Source organism: Thamnophis sirtalis, unplaced genomic scaffold (assembly GCF_051295495.1).
Source record: "Thamnophis sirtalis isolate CommonGarterSnake01/CBP01778 unplaced genomic scaffold, rThaSir2_p1.2 scaffold_8, whole genome shotgun sequence".
NCBI classification, from domain to species: domain Eukaryota; kingdom Metazoa; phylum Chordata; class Lepidosauria; order Squamata; family Natricidae; genus Thamnophis; species Thamnophis sirtalis.
The window spans coordinates 41,108,908-41,128,846 of record NW_028261388.1 but is presented as its reverse complement, the minus strand read 5'-3'; the positions used below and the strand labels follow the sequence as shown (position 1 = coordinate 41,128,846).

The window sequence follows — 19,939 nt, the reverse complement described above, 5'->3', positions numbered from 1 at the left end:
CACGTACTAAGCATGAAAAGGGGCGGTTGTCAAGGAGAGCATGGCTATGCGAACGGGGGCGAACGGGGAGGGAGAAATTTATCAAAATCCCTGGGAGAGGCGTGGTCTTAGAAATCTAGGGGCGTGGCTATTCAGAAAAGAAAGCGTGGTTTGGAAGGGGGTGGCGACTTGGAAGAGAAAGGAGGGGAGGAGGGAGAGAGGCGGGGGAGGAGGTGCGCGCGCTGAGATTGCCCTTGTGTCTAGAGCTGGAAAAGCGGCTTGGGTAGCGGAGCACTCTCCCTGCGAGCCGAGGTGAGAGAGAGAGCGTGCGAAGCTGTAAGGAAGACGAGGGCAACTGCCGCCACCCCATCTCATTAGTCGGATTGACCGGTGAAGAGAAAAAAAGCAGCCCTTGTCACATTGCAAGGAACGGATAGACGGCTCCGCGAAAGAAAGGAGGTGTGCGTCTCTCTCTGTGTGTGGGGTGCAATTGTGCCCATCAAGGGGAGAGAGGAAAAAAAAAGGACAGGGCTGGAGGACGAATTGATGGGAAGAGGAAAGCCAACCGGCAGCAGTTCTTCCCCGCTGCACAGCCTGGTTCTCGTGGTTATCCGTTGGATAGGTTGAGGGAGACACTGCGGCGACGGTTTTTGCCGAGGGAACGACAAGCCCGGTGAGAAGAGGAGGAAGAAGAGGAGGAAACTGCGGTGGGTAGCAGCAGAAGAAGCAGCAGCAGCAGCAGTAGCAGCCGCCGCGGGATTCTCTTGCTTTCACGTCCAGCCAGGCGGAGGGAAACCTCCAGGATGCGGCTGAAACCGAGCGTCGTCTTGCGCTTATACAGCCTCTGCGGGATTCTTATACAAGGTACCACCCCCGCCCGTCCCCCTCGTTGGCCCCCGCTCTCTTCCAACTTAGGGATATGATGTGCGTCCGAAGGTGGGGGGGGGGAATCTGTAGGGCTGAAGAGGCCACAGCTGCTTCATAAGGATTCTTCCGTTGACCTTATTTCCTCTCCCCCCCTGGAGCTTTGCCCTCAACCTGTTCCTCATTTGTCTTCGTCTCTTGCTTTTCTGATCCCCCCGCCCCACGTCTCCCTCTCCCACATGCCTGGCATCTTTAGCTGTGGGGTTCCTTTGCCTTCTCTCTCTCTCGCTCTCTCTCTCTGTCTCTCTCTCTCTGTCTCTCTCTCTCTCTCTCTGCTTATTTCTTTCAACCCTTCACCCTCCAGCGCTGTCTTCTACATAAGCCCCACTTGGGTAGCGCTTTCCGTCCTTAAAGTGCTGCACAAACATTAATCCTTTCCTGCCCGCCCTTAATAGTCTCTCCCTCGTTCCCTCCCTCCCTCCCTTCGGAGGCTGGCATTCTCCCTTTCAACTCCTTGCAACCTTCCCCTTTTGCCACTCTTTTTCACCCCATCAAATAGGTCTAGGAAAGTGAGTAGGGGAATGCAGTGAGATGAACAACGTGTGCACTGCAACATCATCCCAGAAGGATAAAAGCTCAAAAATGGGGAAAAAAGAAGAGGGCACAGACAATAAGACTACAGAAGTGTGTCTTGTCTTAAGATGAGCAGAACGAAATATTGGATCCCCCTCTCCTCCCGCCATAACCTATAATATACACTGTAGTGCATTCTCGAAGCTCCTTGTTCCTCTCAGTTCTTTGTTTTGCATTATTTGCTCCATTGCTTTCTTCCTAATTTATGTTCCGTTGACACTGATATTGACCCAGTAAGTGAAATGCAAAAATTACAATGGAAGAAACATGTAAGGTATTTCGCTCATGTAACTGAATGAATCTGAAAATATGTGGCAGTTAAATAAAAAGTAGAAAGCGAGGTAGCTTATTTCAAGCTTCCAACACTATCTTTTACCACTCTAAAATTGTGGTAACTGATGAACATTAATGTCTATTAAGGAATCCAGGAAAGGATTCTGTTGATCCTTCTCGTTCCTTTGAGAATGTGGCTTGGTGCTGGAATGTGCAATAAGGGTAATGGATGTATGTGTGTGTGTCTCTCTGTGTGTGTGCGTGCGTGTGTGCATGTCTTTACGGCTGCAGTGTTTGAGTATGTGTTTGGAGGGTCCTTTTGCAGCCTGTTTCTCCTTCCCTCCCACAGGCAACTGGAGAATGTAACAGTTAGAAATCCAAATGTGTCAGGATGAAGCATCCTTGAGTGTTAACAACCCTCTAGTTTGCTTCTGGAGGTTTCAAATGAGGTCAGCAAGCACCAGCAACTTCTCCATGTTTTCTTCAGGATGGTTGGCATTTGCCCCTCTTCCCACCATCATGTTGTCTGAGTCCAAAAATGATCATTCTATGATCTCTAATTCAGAAACAGTTGTGACCTTGTGGTACCATGTGGTAGACACACGGTATCATCTCTTTGCAAGGAGTGGTAGTGTAAAGTTGGTTGATTCTTCTTCTTCTTGGTATTCCATGCCTCCATGTAATTGCCATAGCATGATATAAGGTCTCCAGAGAAAGCAGTTGCTCCCTATATCCCGAAAGCAAAAGTAATCTTTTAAGCGAGTCTGATTCTGCTGGATTTGGGAATCTGCATAAACTCCCAGGTTTATTTTTTGAGTTTTAAAGGCAGTGCCTAAAAGAGGTGGAATGTGTTTGGGAACTAAGATGATTTTATATGGCTATTTTCTTTTCTTTCAAATCTCTGGGAACTGCTGGGAATGTCACAATACAAGGAGCTGCTGTTGTGCTGCTCTATGGGATTATTTATTGAGGAATCTGGCAGGTGGCACATGTAGGGGGTTGCCTCTCTTGTTACATTTCCATGTGAACTGTCAATTCTCTTTGCTGCAAAAGGAGGGGGAAGCTCTATTTATTGATTTATTTTTTCATCAGTGTAATCATGGTTGCTTCGGATGAAGAAAAAAACTTGATATATTTTAGGATATGGTGTCAGCTGCATTCCTTGCACACTGTATTTTAGACTAAACTAATGGTGTAAAATTGTGTCTGCCTGTCCAGATACGTGTATTTTTTTTTAAACACAGCAGTTCAGTGATTGTGCCAGGAAGGAAAAAAATGCACCACTGCAGGCAGCATCAGGTAAAAGAAAAATGCCATGCAAGAGATTGCTTTTTGCTGTTGCTGTTATGAAGGTAGTCATATTGGTCCCTTTCCAGTCAGATAAAGAACAATCTATTTCTTTTTACATCACGTACCTAGTATTTGCCTTATATTGTAAAAATTGGGGTGTTCTGTTTGGTTTACATTTGTCAGTTTTTCAGCAGTGCTTGATGAAAATAAGAGTTCAGACAGTCACCCTTGCAGGTCTAACTGAAACGGTGCTCTGTAAAACACTTTGCCAGATTTCTTTCTTATAATTAAAAATTAAATGACTGAATTCTTCCAAAATACAGAAGCCTGTTCATGAGATGATAAGAAGTCATAAGAAGTATTTATAACATAAGTATGCTATTCTTAATTGTTATATAATTTAAACACATTAATTTCTTATTTATGTTAATAACTCTACATGGGTTTATTTTGGCCATTATTCATTAATATTCTTATATAATATTAATAAACTTACTTGGAAAACTTAGTTGAATCAATTTAATCATTTTTCAACTTTTGTCTTTTTTAATGCATGTAGACTTTTCCTACCCACACTCCTTATTGAATTTGTAGATAAACCAATGAAACTGCAACAATAAATTGAAAATCAAGATTTTCAGTCAATATTTAGAAAAAGCTTTACTTTTTTATTGTGGACAATACAAATCTTTTGAAATGTAAACCATCTAGTACCTACGTTTCTTATATGGGGTAGTTGTATTAATTGCAATGGACTTGATAATCAAATATTAATTTGATTTAAGAGAATAAGGAAAGAATAATGGGCAGATGAAATCTATTTTTTATCTAGAATTGAGTCTTGGTAATAAATACAATTTGTACAGGAATATGATTTTGTTGTAATAACCTGTCTTAACTAGAAGGCCAACTGTAAAACTCCAGAATATTTTAAGGAGATAATAGATCATCAGGTTGTATGGAGATTGACACTGCCTTATAAGAAGTAAGCAGTACAAAATAAGATATTAGTAGGCAGTGAAAAGATGAATTCAAGATTTTATTTCATGAGGCAAGACATTTTTTCTCCTAGATTTAAATATAAATTCAAGCTATCTTGCTACTACATATACTAAAAGTGCTTCCAATTAATGCTAATTAACCTACAAATCTTATATAAGCCATTATATAGCTATATATTTATTCATTAACATGCTTCATTATATTACTTTTATCTGGAAATTTTTAGAAGCTAAACACATGGACTTGCTTAATATTTTATCAGTCTACAAAAAACAGTTAAAAGCGTGGGTTAAAAGTAATCATAAATAAAATAATATATTTTCAAAACGTGTCTTGCATACATGGTATGAAGATTGTAGTAATAAACATTTTTCTGTAGTTCAAGTATATAGAGGTGTAAGAATTGGCCCAGAACTGTAGCTGCTATAGCCCCCTGCTGTGAGATAATGCAAATAGCATCCAGTGATTTAAGCTGCTATACCTTTCTGAAAACAGAAAGTACTGTGTTAATTTTTTTTTAAAAAAAAATAGTTAATTGGAATTTCAGTAACACAGAATAAATACTTTAAAGATAAATTATAGTCTTATTGAAATAAAAATCTCATCAAAAGATTGTTAATGTATAAGAAAAATATATTCTGATACAACTAATATCAGTAAATGATTGTCAGTATATGACTAACTAATATTTTATTACTCTTTCAAAACATGTGTTCATAAGTCTATAAATTAGAATGTTGGGTATTTTTAGCCCGTTAAAGGTAGGACAATAATTTTGCTTAAATATGCTAGAAATAATGATGTGCTATACAACTTCAAGAGTTTGGTTAAAATGATATATACTCAGATCATATTTAAAATATCTCTCAATACTTATGTGAGACCTATCAAGTTAAGAAGACTTTCCCAAACTTGATGCACCCAGACACTTAAGATGACAAATGTAGAACACCAGGCTGTTCTGATTTCAGGAAATTCCAATAGTTAATTCTAATAATACCTTAAGGTTGCCATGTTAATACAAGCAGATTCATAAAACTATATTTCGATGTAGTATAAGACAAAATATTAGGTAACACCCTTCCATAAGATGCATCTGCTTAACAAGAGGTGTGATTGTACATTTTATCATTTTCTAATGTATAATTTGAATATAACTAGTGGCTTAAAATTATTTAAAATATCACATTTGTGTATTTATGCATTCCATGTATTAAAAATACTATATTCTGTATAAACAGCAATTCTTCTATTAATAAGCTTAAACACCAATATTTTTTAAAGCCTGGTATTAGCTTCAGAACATGACAAGAATGATCATATTTTGTGAAATACTATTACAGGATGATAAAATAACATGTTTACTAATACATTGAAACAAACATCTTAGAAATAAGCCTTACCAATGTAGATGATAATTTCAAAGTAAATAGTGGAAACTTGGTGAATTAATGTGTATATTTCATACAGTACAATGGTACTAATAAAATTAATTTAAAGCATTGATTTTGCCATATGTGGATGATAATGTTTATGCATAGAAGCAGAACATAGAATTACTTATTGTGAAATATACATGAGTATCAGGGGTGGGTTTCTCGCCCCGTTCCAACCGGATCGGTTGGAACGAGGCCGGCGGCGTCCTCGCGCACGCGCGCAGCGCGCACATGTGTACTAGCGTCTGCGCGATGCTCCAGCTGCTCCTGGAGGATCGCGCAGGCATTCTGCGCATGCGTGGAAAGCGCGAAATTTGAAAAAACCGGGTAAGGAGCGGGTGCGGGCGCGCGAGGCGCGGGGGGGGGGCTTCGCCGTTCCCGGAAGTTACTTACTTCCGGGTTCGGCGACCAACCGGATCGCAGGGACCGGTGCGAACCGGTCGAAACCCACCCCTGATGAGTATTTAAAAATCTCTCTTGTGGTTGGGTGTTTTTCTTTCTATCATATTGTTTTCCTTTCTATTTAATGTTAACCATATATATACACAAACACACATGTGTACACATACATGCGCACACTCAACCACAATTAAAATATTTTTCCTATTAAATAGAAAAGAAGGGAATACAACGTATCAACAAAAGTAGCTTGAAGTTAGAATGTTTGATATTTGTTTACTTAAACCTTTATTTTTCTTATTTTCCTTAATTGTTCCTGTATTCCTTCTTCAATATTATCTATTTATTCCACTATACCCATCAAGGTTTAGCCTATAGTTTTTCAAATATATTATGAAAAACTTCAGTTGCAGTAATTATATCATTGGGTTGACTTCTGTGTGTAGGCTACTGTGTAGGCTACAGGTGTTTTTTTTTTTTGGCTCCTGGCAATTGCTGGACAAGTCCCTGAGGTATTCTTGGCAAGGATTTTCAGAAGTGGTTTGCCATTGTCTCCTTCATGGGACTGAGAGAAGAGTTGTCGTCGTCATCATCATCATTTTTCCCAGCAGGAGCAGGATCTGCTTTTTAGACCAACAAATGCCATCTTGCATGATCAAATGCAGCATCTGAGTCATGTCTCAATTTTAATGGACATGGGTGTAGACTCATAGGTTACAATATGACCGACTGATATGCCTCCTGGTCCTGGGTCTAACATCAATTTGATCTGTATTCAGCTCAGCATCTTCCTGGTGGACAATATCCAGTAGCACCACTAGGATAAGTAGACCTCACTGCCTGAGACTGAGAGAGAGTGACTGTCCCAAAGTCCACAGTTGGCTTTGTGTTTCTCACAAAGGGCTAGAAGTCAGTTTCACAGTTTCTAGACTGGTGCCTTAAACACAACATCAAGCTCTACATCTTACTGTGATCAGTAAGATCACAGTATATTTTTATGTTCCCTACCTTGAGCCAAACCCAATGAAAAATATGTTCATATATTTATATGGCCAGTTCATGATTTCTTGATGGAAACTTAATATATACCATTTGTGAGTAGTTTAAATCTGGTTTAGGATGCTGTTCACACTGTAGAAAAGCTGTGAACCAATGGCACAATATAGGAAGAATGGTTCTTTATTTGTTTTTTCAGGCCAGGCTTCTACTCAAGAGATGCCAGAGAATGTTTATATGATCAGGTGATCTAATATGAATTGTTTTATAATTAAAAAACTACAGAATAATATTTAAACAGAAAGTTCTTAGATTTTATTTTAGTTCTAGACAAATCCAGTGCTAATTGAAGTTGAAATATACATAAGACATTCATACGTTATTTTATTAGGTCAAAAGAATTACAATCTCTTATTTCTATGCAATTATGTAATTCTTTGTTTTCCAGAACTAAATGTTTAGAGATCAGAAAATATTTGCAAGATTATTGGCCATATCAACTGATAAACTCAAGAAACTTAGCTCTGTTTTTACCATCTGCCCAAACTTCATTTTTAGGAAATGTAATGTACTAATCATTCTTTGTAACTTTAAAAACAAATTTTGGGATGTTTTGCAAACTTTTATATGCTAAGATTTTAAGTAAAACATACTGATGTAGGTTGGATAATTTAAATAATACTGTATAAAAATCATGACATGACTTCCAACAGTGAAAATAATAATATCATTAATTTCAAGCCTATCCTAGGTTAAAATATAACCTAGCAAGCTTTATGGAGACTTGAACCTGGATAGACTTGACAGACTTTATGGAGTCTGTCTGGTCTATGTCCTAAGTATATAATCAACACCGGACATATTCACATCTATATTTGCAACTGTGCTCCCTGAAGCTTATGCCCTTTAATATCCCTTTGATAACAAATTACAATTATTACTTATAGGAAGAATAGCTATAATTATTTTTCCAAATCATTTTCTGTGAGTTAAACATATGCGTCTTGCAGAACTTATATTACACTGATAGGAATAAGAAACTATTTAAAAAAAATATGGGCAAGAAAAACAAATGATTAGAAACAACTGTGTGCAATCTATTAAAAATTAACATGAAAAATAGTAGTTGCTATAAAAGTAAAAAATTGATGTTGTAATGTTATTATTTTTTATTGTGCCAAAAAGAGTTGGAAGTCAATGCTTTTTCATCCTTGTTTCCTTTCTACCCCACACTTTCTCCTTTCCTTTTCTATAATATATAGTAGGTATTGATATTGTAAATATTCTTCTATGGGAGAAACCTGGTATTAAATTCAATCTCATTTTTCATTGGGGTGAATATGATGGCTGTATTATAGATAAAGGAAATCTAGATTATAGACACGGGCACAACCAAGTTTTGTTTTTTAAAAAGAAAATGTCTTGAATATTGATTGTTTTATAGGGTGACATCTAGTGTTATACAAGTGGATTTTTTTCTTATTTTCTTTCATATTTTCTACACAGCGATCTGTTTCTGTTATTCCTCAACTCTACAGAGCAGTTATGGGGTAAAGTGGGGCAACAAGAAGGAGGAAAATATATTTGCCCAAAATAGTAATTTCACTGGTGGATGGACACAATTGGATACAGTTTGTAACAGAATTGTTATTAACCCAAATAACTTTTTGGGGAAATGGTATTTGGGGAATATTTGCTTCTGAGTGTGTATAGTTTAGTATCAAATGGTCTTTTATGACTTGAACTGGATTAAAGTGTTGCATACTATAAAATATATTTCAATAGTTTACCAATACATAGTTATTTCTGCTACAAAGGCATTGTAAAACATAATGTATAAATCCCCTTATTCTTACTTGCCTCATATTTCTTCCGTCATTTCAATGAAAAAAAAGAAAGAAAATATGTGATAAACATTATTAATATTACATTCCATCAGGGACGTGCACTCACTAGAGGCAGGGGAGGCGGGGCCTCACCAGTCTCCTCAGGAAAAGGAAGGAATTTTAAAGATTTTTTAAAAAATAATTAAGGCCAAGCTAGTTGCTACCAGACTTCAACTCACAGTGATTTGGAGTGTACATAGTGTTTAACTATAGGAGGAGGCCAGAGAACTCGGGGCCTCCTTTGCATAAGGAATTTTTTGCCTTTTAAGGGTTAACCAAGGGTTAAAAAGCAAAAAAAAATATGCAAATGAGGCCCATAGTTCTCGGGCCTCCTCCTGCAGAGGGCACATGGTGGCTCTAGGAGCCACTATCCTAGCCTGCCTGGCCCTGGAGCCTAGCTAGACCGAATCTGGAATTTTGGCGTAGCTGGAAGGTATGTGGGTCAGAGGGAGGGGGCAGGGGGGAGGAATTCAATTTATTTGTAATTTAAGTAATTGTAATTTGTTTTTATTGTGTGTGTGTGTGTGTGTGTGTGTGTGTGTTTCTTTCTTAACTTCACTCAAACAAACTCTCTCTCAATTTGAAAGAGAGTTTGCTTGAGAAGAGAGGGAAGGAGCAGACGCAGGGAGGGGAGCCTTTTTGTTTGAGAAGAGAGGGGCAGCCCTCTCCCCCCATCCTGCTCCCCTCTTCTTTTCCTCCTCCTCCTCTCCCCTTTCTTTGCCGGCTGCCACCTCACCCCCCCGCCTCCTCCGTCCCCCCTGCTGTGTCCGCCAGGTGTCTCGCGTTTATGGCGGGCATAAACACGAGACGCCTGGCGGACATAGACTTGGGGATGGAGGAGGTGGGGGGCAAGGAGGAACCGCGGAGGTGAAAGGCGAAGAGGGGTGGGGGTGTTTGCAGCCCTTGTTCCATCTCCCAGCAGCCCCAGGAGGAAACGGCGAAGAGGGGTGGGGGGGGTGTTCCAAGAGGCCCCCTCCCATTTTGGCACTCCGCAAGCCAGGCCCGCAGCGGCAAGAGGATCCACTCTGCTTCTATCACCCCCCCCCGCTCCAGGGAAGCCAGCCAGGCAAGTCTCTGCAGCCCCGGTTCCGTCTCCCAGCAGCCCCAGGAGGAAACGGGCCAGCCCCGCTTCCCTCCCCGGACTTTCTGGCAGTGGAGGACAGCATTCCGCTCCCTCTTCCAAGCCCCGAGTGGCCAGCCTGTTGCCTCCATGGCTCTCGCTCCAGCTTTGTCCGGGCTCCTCCTCGGCAGGCCTGCCGGAGCTCTGGGAGAAAACGGCGGGAGCGGAATGCTGTCCTCTATTGCCGGAAAGTCCGGGGAGGGAAGCGGGGCTGGCCCGTTTCCTCCTGGGGCTGCTGGGAGAGGGAACCGGGGCTCGTGGAGACTCGCTCGCAGCCGGCTTCTCTGGAGCGGAGGGGGAGGGCGATAGAAGCGGAGCGGATCCTCTTGCCACTGCGGGCCTGGCTTGCGGAGTGCCAAAAGGGGAGGGGGCCTCTTGGAACACCCCACCCCCACCTTTCTTCGCCTTTCGCCTCCGAGGCTCTCGCTCCAGCCTGCTGGGGGGGGGGGCAAAAGCCGCTTTCTTTCTTTTTGCCTCACCAGCCAGAAGCTTCACCGCATGTCACTGCATTCCATATTATATTTTTATTAGGACGGTTATAAAACAAATAAACAGGTGGTTTTGTATGTGTGTTTATAATCTATCTGAATATCTAAATTTATTATTACTCCTTAATTACATTATGCAAATGATTGCACAGACATGCAGAGATAGCTAAGTAGATTTTGAAACTTTTTTTGCACCACTTTTTTTTTAAAGCTTTGCATAATGGGACAGTTTTATATAATTCATTTCAGTTTAAATTGTACAAGATAGTAAATATTGCATGTATTTCAAATTTCATGCAACTTTGTTAAAATGTTTGTTAAAAAGATGCTGTTTTTCATTAATTCACCTTTTTTGTAGTTACAAATCTTTCTTCCAAATGATAAAGAGGATAGTCATTTTCTAAATAAAATTTAAAGTGAAAAGCTTTTCCTCTTCAGTTCCTGAATAGATTAGAAAAACTCCTGCTGTGTGTATGGTTCTCAGTGCACATATACAGTCATGGTTCATCCATAAAGATAAATCCATTACTATGATTTTAATTTAAAAAAACCATTCAGAGTGTCTTCAACTTGTTTGATAATCTTATTGTAAGGAAATGTAGTTTTTGAAACCATGCGTTCACAGTCCTGAATAACATTTCTTTGTAAAACAAATCTGAACACAGAACTAGGCATTTTTTAAATGTTTATACTTAAAATATAGCTCATGAAATAGCTTTGGGTCAGTTACATAATTGTTGGCTTGAAATAGATCTCAAGATTACAATGATAGAGACAAAATAAGAAAGACCACTATGTACTTAAACTTAAACTAAACATAAACTAAAACACAAAGTACAATTGAAATGTAACAATAAAATTATAATAAAAACAAAATAAAAATAAAAAATCTATCAATTTTCAATTTACAAGATTACAGAGTAACAGAATTGGAAGGGATCTTGCAGGTGTTCTAGTTTAACCCACTGTTCAAGCAGAAACCATATACCATTCCAGACAAATATTGTCCAATCTGTTCTTAAAAACCTCTAGTGATAGGGCATCCACAACTTCTGGAAGCAAGATGTTCCACTTATTAATTGTTCTCACTGACAGGGATTTTTTCCTTAATTCTAGGTTGAATGTTTCTTTGTTAAGTTTCCATCCATTACTTCTTGCCCAGCTCTCTTTTTTGACTCCCTCAAATATTGGAAGTCTACTATCATGTCACTGTTAGTCCTCCTTTTGTTAGACTAGACAACTCTTCACTGTTAACCTGCAGTCTCTCAATCACATTTTTTACTCTTCTCTGCACCTTTTCTAGAGGGTCAACATCATGGTGACCAAAACTGGACACAGCACAGTATAAAGCCATACTAACATTTTATGTGAACTTGATGCTATCCACCTGTTGATGCATCCTAGGACTGCATTGATCCTTTTGGCAGTTGCAGCATATTGCTGGCTTATAATTAAGTGATTGTCCACTAGGATTCCTAGATATGTGTCACAGTTGCTGATGTTGAGCCATGTTCCACCTATTTTATCTCTGTGCATTTGGTTTTCTTGCCTATGAAACCGCCATGAAACCGCTGGGAGAGATCATCCGCAGGCACGGGATTAGATACCATCAATATGCGGACGATACTCAATTGTATCTGTCCGCCCCGTGCCAAATCAATGAAGCGGTTGATGTGATGTGCCGGGGTCTTGAGGCCGTTATGGACTGGATGAGGGCTAACAAGCTTGTGCTCAACCCAGAAAAGACCGAGTGGCTGTTGTGTTTTCCTCCCAAAGATTTGGCCAATATTCCAACACTCAGGCTGGGGGGTCAAATTTTACACCCCTCAGAGAGGGTCCGCAACTTGGGAGTCCTCCTGGACCCACAGCTGTCATTCGACCACCATTTAACGTCTGTGACCAGGGGGGCATTCGCCCAGGTACGCCTGGTGCGCCAGTTGCGACCCTACCTGAATCGGGAGGCTCTCACAACAGTCACTCGGGCCCTTGTGACCTCTAGGCTGGAATACTGCAATGTGCTCTACATGGGGCTGCCCTTGAGGAGCATCCGGCGACTTCAGCTAGTGCAGAACGCAGCCGCGCGAGTGATAGCGGGTGCACCTCGATTCACCCGCATTACACCTATCCTCCGCGAGCTGCGCTGGCTGCCTGTCGATCTCCGGATGCGCTTCAAGGTGCTGTTAATCACCCATAAAGCCCTACATGGCAGTGGATCTGGATACTTGAGAGACCGCCTTCTGCCAATTACCTCCCTACGACCCATAAGATCCCACAGACTAGGCCTCCTCCGCATTCCATCGGCCAGCCATTGTCGGCTGGCAACTACAAGGAGGAGGGCCTTCTCAGCAGTGGCCCCGACCCTTTGGAACGAGCTCCCTGTGGAGATTCGTACCCTCTCCACCGTCCCAGCCTTCCGCACAGCCTTGAAGAACTGGCTCGCCCGCCAGGCCTGGGGATAAGGACTCCTACCCCGCCCGAATGATGAATGTATGTTGTTTACTATTTTATTATATGTTGTCATCTTAATGTGTATTCCCCCTTCCCTGGTTTTCTGTGAGCCGCCCTGAGTCCCCTCAGGGAAAAGGGCGGCCTACAAATTCTAATAAAACCATAAACCATAAACCAAGTGTAAAACCTTACTTTTTCACCATTGAATTTACATTGATTTACATTTAAATAACTTACATTACAAAGGACCCAGTGTTCAAGTCTGACAAGATCCTTATATATCTTGAGCCTATCCTCTGGAGGGTTGACTATTTGACTGAATTTGGTGTCACTAAAATTTTTATGAATTCCCCTGTTATCTAAACCATTTATGAAGATGTTGAAGTGTGTTGGACCTAAGACAGAACCTTGTGGCTCTCCACTAAAAACTGCCTTCCACGTTGACATAGTTACATTGACGACTAATTATTGAATGAGGCTGGTCAACTTGTTACAACTTATCTTACTAATAAGTAGGCTGTCATCTACTTTGGAAAATGCCTTAGGGTATACTAAGTATACTCAACATGCATACTATGTCCAAAACATCTTGCTGGTCCACTAATTTAGTCATTTTGTCAAAGAATGCAGTAAGGTTTGTCTGGCATGACAAAGCCATGTTGGCTTGTAGTAATAACTTTGCTTGTTTCAGGATGTTCCCAGATCAGCTGCTTATGGAAGAAAATTAAATAATTTGTTCTTTATAAAAAAGGATATAGCCACAAAATAAAGTCTTATGTAAAAAAGGAATCAAACAACTGTTATCGATAACTGGAAAATGAGAAATAAATAGGAATATGCTTTACCTATTCATATAACTAATGTCTGGGCAATGCATTTATTTCTACGTCTTCCACTTAAACCATGTATTTACTGTGTCAGCTTAACAATTATTTTAGCTGTTTTTTATTTTATTCTCTAGGATTTCATATACAGCGGCCTTGTTTTTTGCATTTGTAAGCCTCAAGTCTACTTCTACTTACAAAAATTCTGTTCTAGCAGCTTAAAAAGTCTGACAGCTCATAGGAATTTTAAGGACAAATTACCTCTCAGTGTCAGTGGATGCTTAGGGATAAATATTTGAACAAATGGAAAATACCAAACTGACCTACATCTGCTGGATTATCTCTGTATTAGACGACCTGCTTCTATTTTTGCCATGCAATATGGCAAGAGATTTCTCTAACTATTCCGTAACAGAAAAGTAAAAAAATTAGTTATTTTGGCATGTAAAAAAAAGTTTGTAAAGTAGACATAAATTCATTTGTATATTGCTTTTAGGCTGTCATTTTTGTTGATAATATTGAGTTTATAAAAATCCTCTGACAACTAGGCATAATTTATCAATATTCTTCTGTCCTGATACTCTTTTTACAGGCTGTGAAAGCGGACTAGCCTTAAGATAAGGTGACTGAAGGGAATAGGAATAAATACTAATCTGCTGATTACTTATTCTGATCCCAAGCAGTGAGTGCTCATAAATCACTGGATACTTAAAACAGAATAGTCAAGGAAATCCTTCCTATGCTCTCTTTCTCTTCCTTTGTATTTATAACTGAGGTAATCTCAACCCTGCCTTCCAGAATAATAGCTGAATATTATTAGTCATGGAATGTTAAATCTCATACAAGGAAAACAATTATTTTAATCATTAAAAACAAATAAGATAAGCAGATAAGAGCAATCACTAATGTGTGGCATGTTCATTTACTGAAATGCTATTGGGTTTCATACAGGCCTTTGGAATATTTAGAAAATAATGCAGCCAAATCCTTTGGGTGGGAATATGTCTGCTTTCTGGGACACAAAAGCATATGGGGAAGAGGTAGCATTTGGGAAACATCTAGAGTCTAGGACACAAGTTTACATAAGGGTGAGTAAATGATTACTACATACATCACCATATCCATTTTATCAAGATGAACTGTGCCTCCTAGCAGCTACGGTAATTGTTAGAGCTTCCAAAATGTGCCCTCTAAATGCAAAATATGCATATAAGCCTCTAAAAGTTGCTTTGTAGGATCTTTTATTATTAAAAACAGGACACTTCTCTTGGGAAACCCTTTCTGGTCTCAGTTTAACAGATTCCATATAATTCTTGACAATTGGTAGAACCTTTTCATAATAGTGCCAAAGAAGAATATGGGCACAGAATAAAGTAGGAAAAAATCATTTATTTTTCATAGAGAGTACATGTGTTTTAGATTTGATTCTTAAAGGTTCTTCGAAATGTGCTGAGGTACAGTTTATTTCCAAAGTTCTCCACTGCCCTGCTTGTATTTCTGTTTTTTAAAATGTATTAAATTGAAATCTTAATGAATGTTACATCCATGTTTTCATCTAAAAATAAACATTGATTGTTTTAACAAAATATCTATATGGCTTGAAAATCAAACTATAAATGAAAAGATTAAAAACGTTGGAAAATAAATTTACAAATTCAGTACTGCTGCTGTAAGACAAGAGTCTGAATTTTTTTTTCCTCTCTGAATGGCCAGATCCAGTTCCTTCCACTTCCACAGGCATGGTTGGCAAAGGCAAAGAGCTTTGCAGCCTTTGGTTAAAACCAGCCCAGAAGGAAGGAGACCAAGATAGGATGCTTTTATCCTCTCTTGTTTTGTTTCACAGTACTATATTGGTATTTTGACAATGGAATAGCACCTTGGTGGATACCTGCAAATAAATGGCATGCTTCTTTTACATTTATAATCCATTTCTAAATGTCATGTTAATATATAATGACAAAAAAAATTGTAGTACTTTCAGGATCAATTTTTAAAATTGGAATTGTATTGCTATGTATTGTTTCGATATGGTTAGATATGAAAATTGTCATTTGAAACTTTAAAAAAATCCAAAGCTAATTTAAAACAATTACAATACCTATGTTTGCATAAGTTTGGGCAAGATATTTTTTTAGGGCTACCGGAGCTTAGTACCAAAATCTGGATAACTGCTATATGGTCATTTTGCTGTCATTTTATTATACCTTTGACTTTATTTTGATTCTAATAGTGTTTTCTAGATTTATATTAAACCATGAAATGTTGTTTATTGTTGGATATATGTTGATGTTACAAGATACAGGATTTGTAAATTATACAATTATTGGCAGGGTTTGTTTTCTTGGAAGTAAAGCCCATCACTATAGCATGTGTGAAAACTTTTAGAGGGGGAACTTGATGGTGCTATTCTTTCATCTTTGTCTTGACTGAATTCTTCAATCCTATTCTTATTCATTTTTCTTTTCTTTTTAACTAAGAATTTAGACATACTACTACTTAATTTCTTTGTTTCATTAAGTACAGTTAGTATTTTGTTGCAATAGTTTATTTCTGTTTTAAAATCAAACCACAACATTGTCATTGACTTGGAAGAGAAATAAGGGTGATAATATATGTTCTTTCATTCAGGTATATACTAAGTGTGGAGGTAGTTTTATTTATTTATTTATTATTTCATCAAGTATGAGTTAGATAACAGATATATGCATAAACATGATTATGAATACATGAAATGAATACAATACAAGGGAATATTATGACATAGACGGTAGGCACACTGGTGCACTTATGCACGTCCCTTAAAGACCTCTTAGGAATGGGGTAAAGTCAACAGTAGACAGTCTAAGGTTAAAGTTTTGGAGGTTTGGGGAAGAAACCACAGTATCAGGTAGTGCATTCCAGGCATTGACAACTCTGTTACTGAAGTTGTATTTTCTGCAATCAAGTTTACCATAAGTTTGTATCTATTGTGAGCTCATGTGTTGTGGTTGAAGCTGAAGTATTCATTGACAGGTAGGACATAATAGCAGCATTTGGTTATACTACTTAACTGTAGTAAATAATACTAATACTGTGGAAATAATAAGAAACCAAATAAATCTTTGTAATTTAATATTTTAAACTTTTTTGAGTTCAATATTTTAATATTTAAAAGAAAAATTAGAATCTATTAGTTTTTAAAATTTAGCTGAAAAAAGATAGTAAGTGCTAGTTTTCAACAGATTTCAGTGCGTAGTTAAATTTGGGCTTTCTATTCCTTATAAGTACATATCTAGAGAATATTTATCATAAATGATACCGATGCTTCAACATGAGTCAAAAATAACTTGATGTAATGCCAAATTACATTTTGATGAATGATTTAAAAAGACTTCTAATTTGATGAGGACTGGGAGCTGAAGTTAATTCTAGATTTTCCTCCTGACAATGGAAAGCTGTAACCTTTCCAGGTTCATTTTTAACTGTGGTTCTTCAATTTTAATTAGGCTGCACTCTGAGATTAAAAACTAATGAAGATAACAAATAATATATTTATTTCAGAATTGAATTGTTCCACATGCATTAAATCTGCTTCTCTAATCTCTGCTTTATTTTCTTCAGTTCTTTTTTTCAAGGTTTACACATAGTTTATATAAACAACTTGTTAATAATAATAAATCAAGTTGTAGTTAATTACGGGTTATCATGTAAAAGTAAGCATGCTTGCTGCATACTGCCCATTCCTGCTAGCTTGCTTTTTCCTGTCAATAGAAATGGCTATACAGGAAATATATAGCCAAGCGGCTACAGTATCAGTTTCAGAATCTGAAATTATGGCATACTTGTCGGTTTTTGGCATGCCATTTTTAAACAAAACTTTGTCAGAATATTGAGCCAATAAAACTATTATTTCACTGTAACTAGGCTTTTCAGTTCATTTATGTGATATGTGATATGGATAGGAGATTGTATAATATCCAAATCTTTCAAGATTTCTATCACTGATTAAAATAAAATGTTGCTACATTTAATCAGATAAGCCTTTTAATTTATGTTTTATTTTTTTAATGCTGGATATTTTATAAATTGTATTTTGTATTACTCTTTTCATTTTAAGTTATTTGCCTTGGTTTATAGCATTTAAATTATTCATTGTAAAATTTAATTGTAAATTTCTAGGATTCTTTTGCAGTATAATAATTTTATTTTACAAATAAATTTTTCCCTAGTTTATTGTAATTATTACATTATTGATTATATGCTGGTCTAAGATTTAAAAAGAACTAATTAATACTGGTAAGAAATTCTATGAATTTCTGCTAGAAAGATAAACTCTATTCTGACATAGCTCAAGATTTATAGAACATTCTATAAATTTATAGCAGCAAAATGACCATGTAGCAGTTATCCAGATTTTGGAAGCCAAGTTGTCACATTGTTTTAAAAAAATGCCATCCAAGTATTTTACTTTCAGCTACAGTTTTTACATAGAACTGATTTTCATAGATCCTGCCAACATCTGTCTTCTTTTTGTTTACCCAAATCTATATCTCAGATCTCTCATAATGCAGTAGGGAGATTATCTATCTCTGTCTCCAGTGTATATTCTGGAAATTGTTCCTCTTGGTTATGTGTGATAATTAGTTATTGATTTCTCAAAATCTATCAAAAGACAATTTGCTATTTCTCTGACTACTTTATTATTAACAAAGATTAACTAAGGTATTTGATGGTTTTACTTTCTATTTTTTTCCTTACTACATAGCAAATTTTCATTATAAAAAATTCTTATTCTGTATACCGTATTTTTCAGAGTATAAAACACACCTTTTCTTCCCCCAAAAGAGGGTGAAAATCTGGGTGCCTTTTTATATACTGACTAGAGCATTTCTGGCTTTCTGAAAGTCCCTTCACAAAAATGGATGTGCAGAGGGTTTGGGAGGCCTGCAAAGTGATCCTGGGGGCTGAAAAGGGCAAAATGAGCAAAAAATGGGCTGTTTTTTGTTCAGTTTTGCCCCCCAGCTCCCAGGAGCACTCTACAAGCCTTCTAAAGACTATGCATGCCCTTTCTTTTTGTGAAAAACGGGCTTCCTTCCTCCTGCCCCAGCCCTCAGGCCTCTCAAACTCTCTGCATGGCCCATTTTTCACAAAAGTGAGGTGTGCAGAGTGCAAAAACTTTTTAAAATTTACTTCTTTTAAATCTTGGTGCATCTTATACTCTAAAAAATATGGTAAACATCATTGTCTCCATAGCTTGGATTGATTGAATTGCCCTGGATATGTCATAAACATCAGAATATACCACTAAGGGAATTAATTGAATCAATCTGAACTTCTCTTCCAACAAACCTGAAATATAGTTGATGTAATGTATTCTTTATATCGATTACTTTTATAAGATCCTTTGGGGAAAAAACATTTGACTCATACATCGAACTCTTGTATGTCTTCCATCTGAATCCATTGTTTCATTCTGTCTTCCAATATAAATATAATCACACGTCCTAATGATCAGGTTAATAGTATTAGTTTTGAAAATGGGATTTTCCATCTTTTCTGTCTCTGTGACCTGTAAAGAAAGTTCATTGTGACCCTAACCCTTTTTCACATTTAAACAACCATTTTTATTTCATTGTTTTACCATTTCCTCCCTGAAATATCAACTGATAAGCCTTGGAATAAAAAAAAAGTGTCATCATTTTAATAGCTACAATTTGACCCAGTATATTTAAATATTTTTGTGCCATCTTTTCATTTTTTATTTTTTTTCAAAATAGGAATATCATTTTTAAATAATTTGTTAATATTTTTAACAACATTGTTTCCTATTTAAAACATTTATAGTTTTAATTTATTGGATGCCTTATTCTGCACTTTAGTAAGTGGGTAAAAATCATTTAGCCACCTAATGAGAAAGAAGGACTCACTGGAGAAGAGCCTAATGTTGGGAAAGATTGAGGGCAAAACAAGAAGGGGACGAGAATGAGGTGGCTGGGTGAAGTCACCGAAGCAGTAGGCATGAGCTTAAATGGACTCCAGAGAGGACAGGAGGGCCTGGATTTGTCCATAGGGTCGTGATAAGTTGGACACAACTTTGCAACTAACAACAACAACAAGACCGAGTCTTCTGAAATTTACCAGTAAACTCAATGACTCTATAGATTTCTCCAACCTCAATATGTTTTGCAGAATTCCCAGTATTTGAGTGGTATCCCGTCACAAGCAAATAATTTTCTCAAACAAAAATATATTCTTTTTTACTTTTTTAATTTCCGTGTTATCACACAACACTACCATTAATATTTCCATATTACTGGTGATA

The 19,939-nt window shown here is 37.7% G+C and overlaps 1 protein-coding gene across 4 annotated transcripts in view; it reads left to right on the top strand.

Annotated features, from left to right (window-relative positions):
* Window positions 1-240: 240 nt before the first annotated feature.
* The window catches only part of CADM2 (cell adhesion molecule 2), a 352,887-nt gene continuing 333,188 nt past the window's right edge, over window positions 241-19,939 (top strand). For 3 of the 4 annotated variants that reach the window (XM_087721509.1, XM_087721510.1, XM_087721507.1), the window contains exon 1: window positions 241-843. In XM_087721509.1, the coding sequence (XP_087577635.1) occupies window positions 783-843 (61 nt within the window). In that variant the 5' untranslated portion in view covers window positions 241-782. The remainder of the gene's footprint in view (window positions 844-19,939) is intronic. The other variant, XM_087721511.1, reaches the window with a different exon arrangement.